The sequence below is a fragment of the Pristiophorus japonicus genome, chromosome 5 (assembly GCF_044704955.1).
Source record: "Pristiophorus japonicus isolate sPriJap1 chromosome 5, sPriJap1.hap1, whole genome shotgun sequence".
NCBI classification, from domain to species: domain Eukaryota; kingdom Metazoa; phylum Chordata; class Chondrichthyes; family Pristiophoridae; genus Pristiophorus; species Pristiophorus japonicus.
In genome coordinates, this window is record NC_091981.1 from 22,238,326 (window position 1) to 22,254,789 (window position 16,464).

General features: G+C 46.8%; 1 protein-coding gene across 3 annotated transcripts in view; it reads right to left on the reverse strand.

Moving 5' to 3' along the window:
- Positions 1-11,595: 11,595 nt before the first annotated feature.
- Positions 11,596-16,464, reverse strand: part of bphl (biphenyl hydrolase like) — a 32,672-nt gene continuing 27,803 nt past the window's right edge. For all 3 annotated transcript variants that reach the window (XM_070880387.1, XM_070880385.1, XM_070880386.1), the window contains one exon: positions 11,596-12,923. In XM_070880387.1, coding sequence (XP_070736488.1) covers positions 12,827-12,923 — 97 coding nt within the window. In that variant the 3' untranslated portion in view covers positions 11,596-12,826. The remainder of the gene's footprint in view (positions 12,924-16,464) is intronic.

The window sequence follows — 16,464 nt, forward strand, 5'->3', positions numbered from 1 at the left end:
GCCCTCGCATTCCTGTCATGGTGTCACATTGTGACTGATGCCTGCTCAACAATTTCTTTCATAGTGGGATGTATAAGTGATAACCTGGTTTTGAGCGTCCTTTTCATTAGCAGCTCTGCGGGTGGAACCCCTGTGAGCAAGTGTGGTTGGGATCTATTGGCTAATAGGAGACGTGATAAGCGGCTTTGTAGGGAACCCCCTTGGATTCTAAGCATCCCCTGTTTGATTATCTGCACTGCTCGTTCCGCCTGGCTGTTTGAGGCCGGCTTGAATGGTGCCATTCTGACATGGTTGATTCCATTGCCTGCCATGAAGTCCTGGAATTCAGTGCTTTGAAGCACAGGCCATTGTCGCTGACCAAGACATCAGCTAGACCATGGGCGCAAAACATTGCCCGTAGACTTTCTACCATGGCAGAGGATGTGCTTGAATTTAAAATGGCATACTCAATCCATTTGGAGCAGGCGTCTACTACAACCAAAAGCATTTTTCCCATGAAAGGACCTGCGTAGTCCACATGGATGCGTGACCATGGCTTGGTGGGCCAGGACCGGGGGCTTCCCTGTGTGTGTTGCCCAGCTGAGTACATGTGTTGCACCTGCGAACACAAAATTCCAGGTCTGCATCTATCCCTGGCCACCAAACATGTGACCTGGCAATCGCCTTCATCATGACAATGCCCAGGTGCTCATTGTGAAGTTCTCTAATAAACACCTCTCTGCCCAGCTGGGGCATGACTACTCGGTTTCCCCACAATAGGCAGTCGGCCTGAATCGAGGGTTCATCCTTGCGCCTATGAAACAGTTTAAATTCCTCAGGGCATGCCCCGTACGTGGCTGCCCAGTCCCCATTCAGGACACATTTCTTAACTAAAGACAGTAATGGTTCTTTATTTGCTCAGACTTTAATCTGACGGGCTGTCACAGGTGAGCCTTCGCTTTCGAAAGCTTCAACAGCCATGACCATCTCAGCATCATGCTCAGTTGCCCCCTCAGTGGTGGCTAGTGGGAGCCTGCTGAGTGCATCAGCGCAGTTTTCAGTGCTCGGTCTGTGCCGAATTGTGTAGTCATAGGCGGCTAAAGTGAGTGCCCAACTCTGTATGCGGGCCGATGCATTCACATTCCTGGCCTTGTCAGCCAAAAGGGACGTTAGGGATTTGTGATCTGTCCCCAGCTCAAATTTCCTGCCAAACAGGTACTGGTGCATTTTTTTTTACTGCATATACACATGCTAGCGCTTCCTTTTCTACCATCCCGTAGACCCTTTCTGCCTGGGACAGACTTCTGGGGGCATAAGCTACCGGCTGTAACTGACCATTGGCATTCACATGCTGCAACACACACCCGACCCCATAGGACGACGCATCGCACGTTAAAACAAATTTCTTACACTGGTCATATAACGTTAACAGTTTGTTGGAGCATAACAAATTGCGTGCTCTATCAAAAGCCCTTTCCTGGCTATCCCCCCAGACCTTTGCGTAGGAGCATGTGTAGTGGCTCTAACAGCGTGTTCAATTAAGGAAAAAGTTACCAAAATAGTTCAGGAGCCCCAGGAACGATCGCAGCTCCGTCGTGTTACGGGGTCTAGGTGCTCTCTGGATCGCTTTCGTTTTGGACGCAGTAGGTCTGATCCCGTCTGCTGCTACCCTCCTCCCCAGGAATTCTACCTCTGGAGCTAAGAAGATGCACTTCGCCTTTTTCAGTCGCAGCCCTACCCGGTCCAGTCTGCGTAGCACCTCCTCCAGGTTGTGGAGGTGTTCTTCAGTATCGCGACCCGTGATGGGGATGTTGTCTTGAAAAACCACTGTCCTTGGAATCGACTTGAGGAGCCTTTCCATATTTCGCTGAAAGATCGCAGCGGCCGAATGAATCCCGAACGGACATCTGTTGTACTCAAACAACCCCTTGTGTGTCATGATGGTGGTCAGCTTCTTCACCAGCTCCTGGGTCATGTAAGCTGAGGTTAGGTCCAATTTTGAAAAAAGGTTGCCACCGGATAGCGTCGCAAAGAGGTCCTCCGCTCTCGGTAGCGGGTACTGGTCTTGGAGTGACACCCAATTGATGGTGGCCTTGTAATCGCCACATATCCTGACCAACCCATCCGTCTTGAGCACCGGCACGATCGGGCTCGCCTGGCGAGATGATGCCTTCCCTCAGCAGGCGGTCCAATTCGCATTCTATCTTTACCCACATCACGTACGGCACCGCTCTGGCCTTGTGGTGTACTGGCCTGGCGTCCGGGTTTATGTAAATCACTACTTTAACCCCTATGAAAGTGCCGATGCCGGGTTGAAATAAGGAGTCAAATTTGTCCAGGACCTGTGAGCATGATACTCGCTCCATAGAAGAAATTGCATTGACATCGCCCTATTTCCAGTCCATGACAGCAAGACAACTCTTCCCCAGTAGTGCGGGACCGTCCCCCAGGGCAATCCAGAGTGGCAACCTGTTCTCCGAATCTTTGTGGGTCACGACTACCGTGCCGCTGCCTAGCACCGGAATGATCTCCTTTTATATGTCCGTAGCTGTGCGTCAATCAGTAATAATTTTGGCCTCCTGGCCTTGGACAACCACAACCTTTCAAACTGTTTAATACTGATCAGGGACTGGCTGGCCCCTGTGTCTAGCTCCATTGATACTGGGCTGCCATTGAGGAGCACTTTCATCATTATCGGTGGCGTCCTGGTGTATGAACTGTATATGTGCTCCACATGAACTCGCTGAACTTCAGCTTCCAGCGATTTCCCCCAGTATTCATTTGGCCTCGTAGGGCTTACATCGGACCTGTCCTCCTCATACATCAACCTGGCTGCAGGCTTCCTGCATATACGCGCCAAGTGACCGCTGACGTTGCAGTTTCTGCAGGTATATTGCTGATACCTGCAAGCTCTAGCTGGCTATTTGCCTCCACACCTCCAGCATGAGCTGGAGGCCCCGTTGTTGGAAACAAAAGGTCCATTACCAGTCGATCGTCTCTGACTGTCTCTGTAACTGTCCTTAAGTGCACCATTAATAGGTGTTGATGGCCCCATTACTGGCCGCATTGTCCATTGTGATGGTATGAATCGCCGTTCAGCTAGCCATGGTCTCTGTTGAATTCCCCCTTTGGGTTTGACTACATGCTGGGGCATGTCCGATTGCCCTTGTCTGCCTAGAGAACTGTGTGCCGCGTTAACAATGTTGACTCCCTGGTCGTTTGCCGGATTTGAGCCAAGATTTGTGTCATACATCATTCTGGTCTCTTCCTCCCCTGAGCTAAATGTCTGGGCTATCAGAGCCGCCGCTTCCAAGGTCAAGTCTTTGGTTTCAATCAGTTTCCTAAAAACCCCAGCGTGCCCGATACCCTCAATAAAAAAGTCTTGCAGCATCTCCTTAGTAACAAGACTTTGCTGTAGTCTCTCAATAAAGTCGGCCCAAACATCACCAACACAGTACCTCTCTTCTGTGCTGCTAGTGGCCATGCTCGCTGGTGGTTTAAATCCCAGTTTCTCGTCGGCAATGATATGTCCTTACTATACAATATAAATGCACACGAGGCCCATACTTGAGAGAGGGTCACTCTGTGACCAGTTACCTTTATTTCCAAGACCTCAAGTGATGAAGGTGGGTGGAGCTTCTCCTTTTGTACCTCAAAAGTCCAGGTTAGGAGTGTCTCCCACAAGTTCACCCCCTTGTGGTCAATATTCATAAGGTGTACAACTTAGGTCAGCTTATACATGGGTTACAATGATAGTTGAATACATGACAGTTACCTTCAGAGATCTGTGGACAAGCACTCCAAGGTCCCTTTGTTCCTCTACACTTCTAAGTATCCTACCATTTATTGTGTATTCTCCTGATTTTACTTGTCAATATCTTTTCATGCCCTCTCTTCGATTTCCTAATTTCCATTTAAATTTCACTGCTGCACTTTCTCTACTCCTAGGCTTTCTGCAGTATTAGCTCTCAATATCTGACATAAACTTCCCTTTTTTGCCTTGTCCTACCATGTATGCCCCTAGATATCCAGGGGGCTCTAGATTTGGGAGTCCCTCCCTTTTTCTTTGTGGCAGCAAATTTGCTCTGAACCCTCACTATCTCCTCCCTGAATGCCTCCCAAAAATGTTTATTCCTGGTCTATCTTTGTCCTGTTCCATAACTTCGCTAAATCTAACTGAATTATGATCACTACTACCAAAATGCTCTCCCACTGATACCCCTGCCCAGCTTCATTCCCTAAAACTAAGTCTACAACCATCCCCTCTCTTGTTGAGCTTGCTACATACTGGTTAAAAAGTTCTCAAATGCATTTTAAGAATTCTGTACCCTCTATACCTTTCATAGAAACATAGAAACATAGAAAATAGGTGCAGGAGCAGGCCATTCAGCCCTTCTAGCCTGCACCGCCATTCAACGAGTTCATGGCTGAACATGAAACTTCAGTACCCACTTCCTGCTTTCACGCCATACCCCTTGATCCCCCGAGTAGTAAGGACTTCATCTAAATCCCTTTTGAATATATTTAGTGAATTGGCCTCAACTACTTCCTGTGGTAGAGAATTCCACAGGTTCACCACTCTCTGGGTGAAGAAGTTCCTCCTTATCTCGGTCCTAAATGGCTTACCCCTTATCCTTAGACTGTGACCCCTGGTTCTGGACTTCCCCAACATTGGGAACATTCTTCCTGCATCCAACCTGTCCAAACCCGTCAGAATTTTAAACGTTTCTATGAGGTCCCCTCTCACTCTTCTGAACTCCAGTGAATACAAGCCCAGTTGATTCAGTCTTTCTTGATAGGTCAGTCCCACCATCCCGGGAATCAGTCTGGTGAATCTTCGCTGCACTCCCTCAACAGCAAGTATGTCCTTCCTCAAGTTAGGAGACCAAAACTGTACACAATACTCCAGGTGTGGCCTCACCAAGGCCCTGTACAACTGTAGCAACACCTCCCTGCCCCTGTACTCAAATCCCCTCGCTATGAAGGCCAACATGCCATTTGCTTTCTTAACCGCCTGCTGTACCTGCATGCCAACCTTCAATGACTGATGTACCATGACACCCAGGTCTCGTTGCACCTTCCCTTTTCCTAATCTGTCACCATTCAGATAATAGTCTGTCTCTCTGTTTTTACCACCAAAGTGGATAACCTCACATTTATCCACATTATACTTCATCTGCCACGCATTTGCCCACTCACTTAACCTATCCAAGTCACTCTGTAGCCTCATAGCATCCTCCTCGCAGCTCACACTGCCACCCAACTTAGTGTCATCCGCAAATTTGGAGATACTACATTTAATCCCCTCGTCTAAATCATTAATGTACAATGTAAACAGCTGGGGCCCCAGCACAGAACCCTGCGGTACCCCACTAGTCACTGCCTGCCATTCCGAAAAGTACCCATTTACTCCTACTCTTTGCTTCCTGTCTGACAACCAGTTCTCAATCCACGTCAGCACACTACCCCCAATCCCATGTGCTTTAACTTTGCACATTAATCTCCTGTGTGGGACCTTGTCGAAAGCCTTCTGAAAGTCCAAATATACCACATCAACTGGTACTCCTTTGTCCACTTTATTGGAAACATCCTCAAAAAATTCCAGAAGATTTGTCAAGCATGATCTCCCTTTTACAAATCCATGCTGACTTGGACCTATCATGTCACCATTTTCCAAATGCGCTGCTATGACATCCTTAATAATTGATTCCATCATTTTACCCACTACTGAGGTCAGGCTGACCGGTCTATAATTCCCTGCTTTCTCTCTCCCTCCTTTTTTAAAAAGTGGGGTTACATTGGCTACCCTCCACTCCATAGGAACTGATCCAGAGTCAATGGAATGTTGGAAAATGACTGTCAATGCATCCGCTATTTCCAAGGCCACCTCCTTAAGTACTCTGGGATGCAGTCCATCAGGCCCTGGGGATTTATCGGCCTTCAATCCCATCAATTTCCCCAACACAATTTCCCGACTAATAAAGATTTCCCTCAGTTCCTCCTCCTTAATAGACCCTCTGACCACTTTTATATCCGGAAGGTTGTTTGTGTCCTCCTTAGTGAATACTGAACCAAAGTACTTGTTCAATTGGTCTGCCATTTCTTTGTTCCCCGTTATGACTTCCCCTGATTCTGACTGCAGGGGACCTACGTTTGTCTTTACTAACCTCTTTCTCTTTACATACCTATAGAAACTTTTGCAATCCGCCTTAATGTTCCCTGCAAGCTTCTTCTCGTACTCCATTTTCCCTACCCTAATCAAACCCTTTGTCCTCCTCTGCTGAGTTCTAAATTTCTCCCAGTCCCCAGGTTCGCTGCTATTTCTGGCCAATTTGTATGCCACTTCCTTGGCTTTAATACTATCCCTGATTTCCCTAGATAGCCACGGTTGAGCCACCTTCCCTTTTTTATTTTTACGCCAGACAGGAATGTACAATTGTTGTAATTCATCCATGCGTTCTCTAAATGTCTGCCATTGCCCATCCACAGTCAACCCCTTAAGTATCATTAGCCAATCTATCTTAGCCAATTCATGCCTCATACCTTCAAAGTTACCCTTCTTTAAGTTCTGGACCATGGTCTCTGAATTAACTGTTTCATTCTCCATCCTAATGCAGAATTCCACCATATTATGGTCACTCTTCCCCAAGGGGCCTCGCACAATGAGATTGCTAATTAATCCTCTCTCATTACACAACACCCAGTCTAAGATGGCCTCCCCCCTAGTTGGTTCCTCGACATATTGGTCTAGAAAACCATCCCTTATGCATTCCAGGAAATCCTCCTCCACCGTATTGCTTCCAGTTTGGCTAGCCCAATCTATGTGCATATTAAAGTCACCCATTATAACTGCTGCACCTTTATTGCATGCACTCCTAATTTCCTGTTTGATGCCCTCCCCAACATCACTATCTTTCACACTGATTCTATCCCAGTTAATATTGGAGTAGTTGAAATCCCCTACTATTACTGTCCTATTGTTTGCACTTCTCAGAAATGTGTCTACATATTTGCTCTTTTATCTCCTTTGGATTGGGAGTCTATAGTACACTCCCAGTAGTGTTATCGCCCCTTTTTTGTTCTTCATTTCATCCCAAATAGCCTCATCTGATGATTCTTCTAACATATTATCCCTCCTCACAGCTGTAATTGTTTCTTTAACCAATATTGCAACCCTCCCTCCTTTTTTATCCCACTCTATCGCACCTGAAAACCCTGTAACCAGGAATGTTAAGCTACCAATTCTGTCCTTCTTTCAGCCATGTCTCAGTAATAGTTCTCGTATCATACTTCCATGTCTATCTGTGCCCTCAGCTCATCTGCCTTAACCACTCGACTCCTTGGGCTGGAGTTTCATTTCGCCCTACCATCAGTTTTCCGGTGGTATTTCGGTGCTATTTAAAAAGTTTTTTTTTTACCACCGAAATACCACTCTCTCAAAAGACGCTATTTTCAGCAATTAAAACTGGTGGTAGGGCTAACTATTTCATATTTTTCAATGTGCAACACAAAGTAAATTAGGTGATATTTTTACGCATGCGTCATCTGTGCCCGCCCACTCCTCCTCTCCCCCACATGGCCTTACCTTGGGCCAGCCGTTCCTACTCTCCCCACCTCCTCCAGTGTGCTGAGGCTGGGGTGGCGTGCTCTCCTGCCACTCCCACACCACCAGGTGCTTACGAAGCCCACCCGCTGGGTGCGTTGCTCCCCTTGCTGAGTCGGTCCATTTGGCCACCCAGCCCAGCAGTGTCCCTTGGGGGATGGGGGACGTGGGGCACTGTAGGGTCGTTCTCTTGAATAAACTACCTTCCAACTCTATTCTGCATCAGATAAGTAGTCAGCAATATTGGCAGAGATATTTTAGGCCCCATTCCTTTAAATGTTCTCAAAATGTCCTCCAAATTTCTTAAATATCCTTAAATGTCCTTCAATTTACTCAAATAGTCCACTAAAAGCCTCAAATAACATTAAAATCTGTCTGTGTAAAACTCTGCCTTCTCTCATGCGGAATGGAACGCAGTTCAGTTTTTAAAATGGTGTCCGTAGCACTGGATAAGACCAGATAAGGTTGCCCTTTTCTTGACGGTAATTTAGGTCAGTGGTAAAAATGGTGGTATTTCGGTGTTGCACACTTAATGTCATAAAAACAACAACAAAAAAATCGCTGGTATTTTTTTACCACCGGTGGTAAATCACCGATGAATTTAACACCGGAGGTATTTCGGTGCTAAATTATGAAATCAGTGGTATTCTGCGATGGATTTACCACTGGTGGTAAATGATCGAAAAAATGACGAAAATCTAGTCCATTTACCATTAAGCACTGCCAAACCCCTTATCTATTTTCTAGTTTTTCTCTCTGCCTTCCAAATTCACTTACTAATTCACGGCCTTCCATTTCCAGCTTTGTTTGTCTCCCTTCTGAATCTACACTCAGCTTCCCATCCCCCTGCCAAGCTAGTTGAAACCCTCCCCAACAGCACCAGCAAACCTCCCTGCGAGGAGATTGGTCCCGGCGCTGTTGAGGTGCAACCTGTCCGGCTTGTACAGGTCCCTCCTGCCCCACAACCGGTCCCAATGCCTCAGGAATCGAAAGCCCTCCCTCTTGCACCATCTCTCCAGCCACACATTCATCTGCTCTATCCTCCTATTTCTGTACTCACTAGCATGTGGCACTGGGAGTAGTTCGGAAATTACTAGCTTTGAGGTCCTGCTTATTAATCTCCAGTTCTCTAAAATCTGCAGGACCTCATCCCTCTTTCTGCCTATGTCATTGGTACCGATATGGACCACGACCTCTGCCTGTTCACCACCCCCCCCCCCCACTCCGGCACCTCAGAATTTCCTGCAGCCGCTCAGTGACAACCTTGACCCTGACCCCAGGGAGCCAACATACATATTTCATACTGAGGGCTTCTTAAAGGTGATATTTGTGTCTATTTCTCCAGAGAACTCTCATTGTGTCTTGCCTATATAGGAGGTATTGGTATGGGCTATTTGGTATTTTAGGGTGTTTACATACATACTTTCCTTGGAATCAGTCCTCCTTCCCATTCCCATAAGCAAACCTCATATCCCCTATGAAGCGGTGTGCGCCCAATATCTCGGTAAATGCAGGAATACCCGGGGGTCAAACCGAGACTCGTTCGCGCTGCATGCTGGCTTGCTGGAATGTATTGCGTATCGCCATGTGATCATCTTGGGCTGGATTTTTGGTTTGTTGGTGTATCTGTTAGCGCCCTGGAGAGGCGGTAGTGATGGCGGGAAGCATTTCTGGGCGGGAGGCCAGCTTCCGGTGCCCCGCCGGGACATTCGGTGCTGGTTTTGGTGGGGGTGCGGCGCATTACCACCTGGAAGAGGCGAGCTGGGCTGCAATGCCCCCGGCTGCGACACCGGCTCGAAATGTGGAGGTCACCCACTCGGTCGCAGCCCTAGTGGGGTCTCCTGTGAAAGCTTGTGGTTCCAGGGAAGGGATGTCTACCTAAGGTAGGTGCGATTGTTTTTGATTTTTGTGATTCATGTGGACGTGGCATCAGGAAAGTGTTGGGAATGTTTTTTGGTGGGGGTTTTTTTTCCAGGTTTTTTTTTTTTACACGGAAGCCTATCTTAGGGCACTCCGAGGCCGGCTGTTTAGCTCGGGATTTTCACTTGCTCAGCCGGCCTCGCGCCCTGACAGAGGTGTGGAACGCCTCCCTTAGCGCTCTGCGCTCCACACTCGGGGGGCCCAGCTGGTGAATTTTGCGGCTGGAGACGTAAACCATTTCCCGCCGCAAAATTTACCACCCGCAACAGAGGCACGACCGAACTTCCATTGAAATGTCTTCCTTTGTCTTTGGGAGCAGAGGAATAACGTTCTATTAGACCATAACTCAGGCTATAACCATTAGACAAACTGAACACAACAGGTTAAAAAAAATGTAAGAGAGTATCCTGGCTAATCTTCTGCCTGTAACCAGCACCACAAACCGATTATCTGTTACTTTATTCATGTCTGTAGACGCTTGGTGTGTACAAATTGACTATAGTGTAACCACAGTGTCCACACATTAAACATAATCCATTGGTCATTAAGCACTTTGAGACATCCTGACGAGATAAGGTGCGACATAAATGCAAATTCTTCCTTAGTAATTTCTCATTGGCTGTTTACTAGTCACTTGCCTTGCTTTTGATTGATATGTTCCTCATCTCTTCGGTTCCGATTTGAAAGAAAGACTTGCATTTATATAGCACCTTTCCCGACCACCGGACATTTCAAAGCACTTTACAGCCAATGAAGTACTTTTGAAGTGTAGTCACTGTTGTAATGTGGGAAACGTGGCAGCCAACTTGTGCACAGCAAGCTCCCACAAACAGTAATGGTGATAATGACCAGATAATCTGCTTTTGTTGTGTTGATTGAGGGATAAATATTGGCCTGGATTCCGGAGATAATTCCCCTGCTCTTCTTCAAAATAATGCCATGGGATCTTTTACATCCACCAGACAGGACCTCGGTTTAACATCTCATCCAAAAGACAGCACCTCTGACAGTGCAGCACTACACTCTAGTGTCAGCCTAGATTTATGCACTGAAGTTCCTGGAGTGGGATTTGAAGCCATTTACTATTCTGACTCAGAGGCAAGTGTGTTATCCACTGAGCCATAGCTAATACTTAATTTTTCAGCCGATCAACAAAGTGTGATTCAAAAATCGTGACACTAAACTTTAGGAAATGCACACTACACACTATACTTTTAATATAATTAGATATAGATATACATGTTTTTTTAATTATATAAAATTATTTAAAATTGAGAGCAATTTTAGTTGGCTGAAAATATCTGAATTCAATTTGACAAATTCCTGACATTGGTGTTTCTGAATGGATGGTGGACACATCCCTGAAATATGACCACATCCCCATCATTTCAAAATCAAATCAAGAAGAAAAGACACTGGCCAAGGAGCAGTTCATCTGGTTACCACCTCACCTGCAGTGTACTTATGAGGAGGTGGGTGTAATGTATGCACCTGTGAGGATGCTCACAGGTTTGTAGAGCTGTTGCCCACCGGTACGCTCGTGGCCTTCCGCGAGAGGTGGGCGCCGGCCAGAGGGACTGGAGAGCATCATCACCCCCACCCCCCGCAACCAAATTTAATTTGAACCATGTCTAAAGTTTCATTTGTTTAGGTTTGTCGGTTTGAGTGCCACCCACCCCCCACCTTTTAGCCAGGGGGCACTTGTATAATTTGTGTTTTGGTGCCCTCAAAAAAAACAAAAAACAAAAAAAACAAGGGGGCAGTTGAAAATTTTTGGAGTGTGCTCCCCCCACCCCCCACCCCTTTAATCAGGGGGCACTTGATTAATGTTTACAACAAAATAGTTGTAGAGCTGTTGCATTGTGAGTGGCTTAGCCAGTCATGTGATGTTCACAAGACTCAATAAAACCCCAGTCAGTTGGGTCTAGGTCATCCATGATGAGGTATGCAGTTGTGAGCCTAGTGGATGAACTGGTAATGTGTAGTGTGATTGTTAAGCCTTTGTTAATAAACCAACTAGTTCTTAAGCAAGAACCCACAAAGCAAATGCATTACAACGGGAGACAAAGAAAAAAACACAAAATACAGCAGGGTTGTTTAAAATCAAGTGCAAACTTTATTAGGCAGTCAACAGTTACACACAGAGAAAAATTGAAGTGTGCGGCAAAATAAAAGCTACTTAATAAGCAGAGCGCCTGGTCTAAAAGGAGAGCATTACAGTAGGAGGGAGAACCTTCAATAAACCTTTTAACTTAGCCGATATACCTTAGTTATTTCAGCTCTTCTAGTTTTATTTAAAGCAGACTTTGGCGGGCCTAACAGAAGGCCACTCAACCACAAGAAACAACAACAACTTGTATTTATTTAGCGCCTTTAACATAGTAAAACATCCCAAGGCGCTTCTCAGGAGCGACTACCAAACAAAATTGGACACCGAGCCACATAGAGAGATATTAGGACTGGTGACCAAATGCTTTGTCAAAGTGGTGGGTTTTAATGAGCATCTTAAAGGAAGAAAAAGAGGTAGAGAGGTTTAGGGAGGAAATTTCAGAGCTTGGGGCCCAAACAGCTGAAGGCACGGCCACCAATGGTGGAGCAAAGAAAATCGAGGAGCACAACATGCCAAAATTGGAGGAGCGCAGACATCTCAGAAGATAAGAAATAGGAGCAGGAATAGGCCATTCGGCCCTTCAAGCCTGCTCTGCCATTCAATAAGATTATGGCTGATTTCAGAGGGTTGTAAGGCTGGAGGAGGTTACAGAGATAGTGAGGGGGACAAGGCCATGGAGGGGTTTGAAAAAGAGGATGAGAATTTTAAAATCAATCCTTGCCAGACCGGGAGCCAATGTAGGTCAGCTGCCATCAATAACAGATTCAACTTCCATCATTTCTACTAATGAAACTAATATTTGAGGAACTTAGACGACTCAGTTGAATTTTGCAGTGACAGAATTATTTTTTAATGTGTATTTATTTAAATAGTTGACCTGTACAATTGCTCAGATGATAAATGCATTTTGGTTCAAGTGCATTCTGTACGCTGTGCAACTCTCAGTATCGGTGCCAGAAAGTTGCTTTCATCGACAAATGGGCCCGAACTTGGTGACCCTCCTGCCTGCTGCCGCCCAGATTCACGGCGTAAGTCGGTTTTTTACCGCTGGGCGGGCTTTCAAGGACTTTTTCTCGAAACTCCCGCCCAAAGTATCTCGGCGGTCCTTTGGGCAGAACTTGGCTTCCACCAAGTTCGGGCCCCACGTACCTGTCACAGAAACACAATTGTCTTCAGATGAAATGACCGCCCGAGCTCTTGCCCCCAGCAAACTCTCAGTCTGATGATATTAAGAATTCTTCCACAAGACAGTTAAATTCTTTAGCAAACCGCAAATGCAAGTTGTGTTTGCCTTCTGCCATCAGGTGCAGTCTGTAGACAGAGAAATGAAAAAACGAATCTCAGTTAGGAGACAAGTTTTAGAGGAGGTTCTGTAAAGTTCAGAGTAGAGTAGTAATTTAACACATTCATCGAACCAAATTTCTGATGTGCTCCGGGTAAGTGAAACTCTACAGTGGGTATGCAAATTGGTAAAGTTACACATTATAACCGCCACTGGTGCACAAGTCCTTTTCTACATTTAGAGGGGATAAGAAATATCAGGCAAATGTGACTTGTACAGTGATTATGCTGTAAATAATACCATCATCATCATCATCATCATAGGCAGTCCCTCGGAATCGAGGAAGACTTGCTTTCACTCTTAGCATGAGTTCTTAGGTGACTGTACAGTCCAATACGAGAACCACAGTCTCTGTCACATGTGGGACAGATAGTCGTTGAGGGAAAGGGTGGGTGGGAAGCCTGGTTTGTTACACACTCCTTCCGCTGTCTGCGCTTGATTTCTGCATGCTCTCGGCGACGCTACTCAAGGAGCTCAGCGCCCTCCCGAATGCACTTCCTCCACTTAGGGCAGTCTATGGTCTATGGCCCAGGTGTCAGTGGGGATGTCGCACTTTATCAGGGAAGCTTTGAGGGTGTCCTTGTAACGTTTCCTCTGCCCACCTTTGGCTCATTTGCCATGAAGGAGTTCCGAGTAGTGCGCTTGCTTTGGGAGTCTCGTGTCTGGCATGCGAACTATGTGGCCTGCCCAGCGGAGTTAATCAAGTGTGGTCAGTGCTTCAATGCTGCGGATGTTGGCCTGGATGAGGACGCTAATGTTTGTGCGTCTGTCCTCCCAGGGGATTTGCAGGATCTTGCAGAGACGTCGCTGGTGGAATTTCTCCAGCGACTTGAGGTGTCTACTGTACATGGTCCACGTCTCTGAGCCATACAGGAGGGCGGGTATTACTATGTCCCTGTAGACCATGAGCTTGGTGACAGTTTTAAGGACCTGGTCTTCAAACACTCTTTTCCTCAGGCGGCCGAAGGCTGCACTGGCGCACTGGAGGCGGTGTTGGATCTCGTCGTCAATGCCTGCTCTTGTTGATAGTCATACACAAAATCATAGACTCACACAGTCATATATGTATGTTTGGATTTAGTAGCCACCAGGTGGCGCTACTGTCGGAGGTCATTGGGCTGTGCCGCACATGTGTGCGGCCCAGGTATAAAAGGCCAGCCATCTTGTAATGTGATCAATTTGGGCCCTAATAAAGTAGAGCCAGGCTTGTACCTGTTCGGAGTTTACAGTATTCAGTCTATTGAGTTATTGCATACACAACACACACAGCACAGAAGGAGGCCATTTGGTCCATCGTGCCTGTGCCGGCTCTTCGAAAGAGCTATCCAATCAGTCTCACTCCCCCGCTCTACAAATTCTTCCTTTCAAAGTATTTAGCCAATTCCCCTTTGCAAGTTACTACTGATTCTGGTTCCTCCACCCTTTCACACATTGCATTCCAGATCATGACAACTCGCTGCGTAAAAAAATTCTCCTCATCACCCCCCTCCCGGTCCAATTGCCAAATATCTTCGATCTGTGTGCTCTGGGTACTGACCTATCTGCCACTGGGAACAGTTGAACAGTTTGCCCTTATTTACTGTATCATCATTTTGAGTGCTCTATTAAATCTCCCCTTAACCTTCTCTGCTCGAAGGAGAACAATCCCAGCTTCTTCCGTCTCTTTACATAACTGAAGCCCCGCATCCCTGGTACCATTCTGGTAAACCTCCTCTGCACCCTCTGTAAGGCCTTGACATCCTTCCTAAAGTGCGGTGCCCAGAATTGGCCACAGTACCCGAGCTGGGGCCTAACCAGTGTATAAAGGTTTAGCATAACTTGTCTTTGTACTCAACGGGGTGGAAATTCGGTCGCGCCTCAGTTGGGGCGGTGTCCCGAGCGGAAGGGTAAATTTTGTGTCTGGATTGCGTCTGCAGCTGCGAAACTCATCAGCTGGGCACTGAGTGTGGGGCGGAGCGTGAAGGGAGGCGTTCCACACCTCTCTTAGGGCAATAGGCCGGCTGAGCAACTGAAAATCCTGAGCTAAACAGCCGGCCTCGGAGCGCTCTGAGAGGCTTCGGGCGGGGGGGGGGGGGAACCTGAAAGAAAACCCCACCAAAACATTCCCAATAAATAACTCACTCCGCCACAACATAAACCGCAAAAAAAAAAAATCAATCACGCTTGCCTCTCGATGACATTATTTACCTCACTGCCACTGCTCCAGCTCAGAACGGCCGTTTTCACAGGCGTTCCCAGTAGGGGGCACTCTATGCCGCACTACGGGTCGGGCGCGATCCAAATATCAAGCCGCTGTCACAACCAGGGGCGTTGCACACCGGCTCGCCACTTCTTGCCGGTAAAGCTCCCCGCCCCCTCGAAACCGGCACCCAATGTTCCGGCGGGGCGCAGGAAGCTGGCCGTCCGGAAGTGCTTACCGCCGCCATTGCCACCTCTCCGGGAAGCTAACGGGGGCGGCAGAAGACCAGAAATCCAGCCCAATGCCTCTATTTATAAAGCCAAGGGCTTGTTTTAAACAGCTTCATCAACTTGTTCTGACACCTCCTGCCTATATGAACCCACAGGTTCCTGTACCCCCGTTAACATGGTACCGTTTAGTTTATATTGCTTCTCTTTATTCTTCCTCTCAAAATTCATCACTTCACACATCTTTGAATTAACTTTAATCTGCCGCGAACCTGCCCATTTCACCAGTCTGTCTATGTCCTCCTGAAAGCTGCTACTATCCTCCTTACTGATTAATACATTTCCAAGACTCATGCCATCTGCAAACTTTCAAATGGTAGAATTCCAGGCCATTAATAAATAATGAAAAAAGCAGTGGCCCTAAGACCAACCCCTGTGAGGTTACCACTGTACACCTCCCTCCAGTATGAAAAACAAACAGTCACCACTACTTTCTGTCTCTTAATCAGTTTTGTCTCCATACTGCCACTGCTCCTTTAATCCCATGGGCTTCAATTTTGCTAATAAGTCTATCAAATGCCTTTTGAGAGTCCATATACGCAACATTAACCGCTCTACCTTCATCAACCCTCTCCATTACTGCATCAAAGAACTCAATCAAGTTTTTCAGCCACAAATTGCCTTTAACAAATCCTTGTTGGCTGTCATTTATTAACCCATGATTTTCCAAGTGACAATGAATTTTGTCCCGGATTATGGTCTCTAGAAATGTCCCCAGCACGCGCATTAGATTGACTGGCCTGCAGTTACTGGATTGACTGGCCTGCAGTTACTGGGTTTATCCCTCTCCTCTTTTTTAAACAGGGGTGTAACATTTGGCCATCCTCTGGTCCTTCTGGCACCACTCCCATATCCAAGGAGGATTGAAAGATTGTGGCCAGAGCTTCTGCCATTTCCACCCTTACTTCCCTCACCAACCTAGGATGCATCTAATCTGGACCGGGTGACTTTTCTACATTGAGTGCTGTCAATGTTTTAAGTACACCCTCTTTATCTATTTTTATCCTATACAATTTCTCTATCCCCTCCTCCTTTAATGTGACA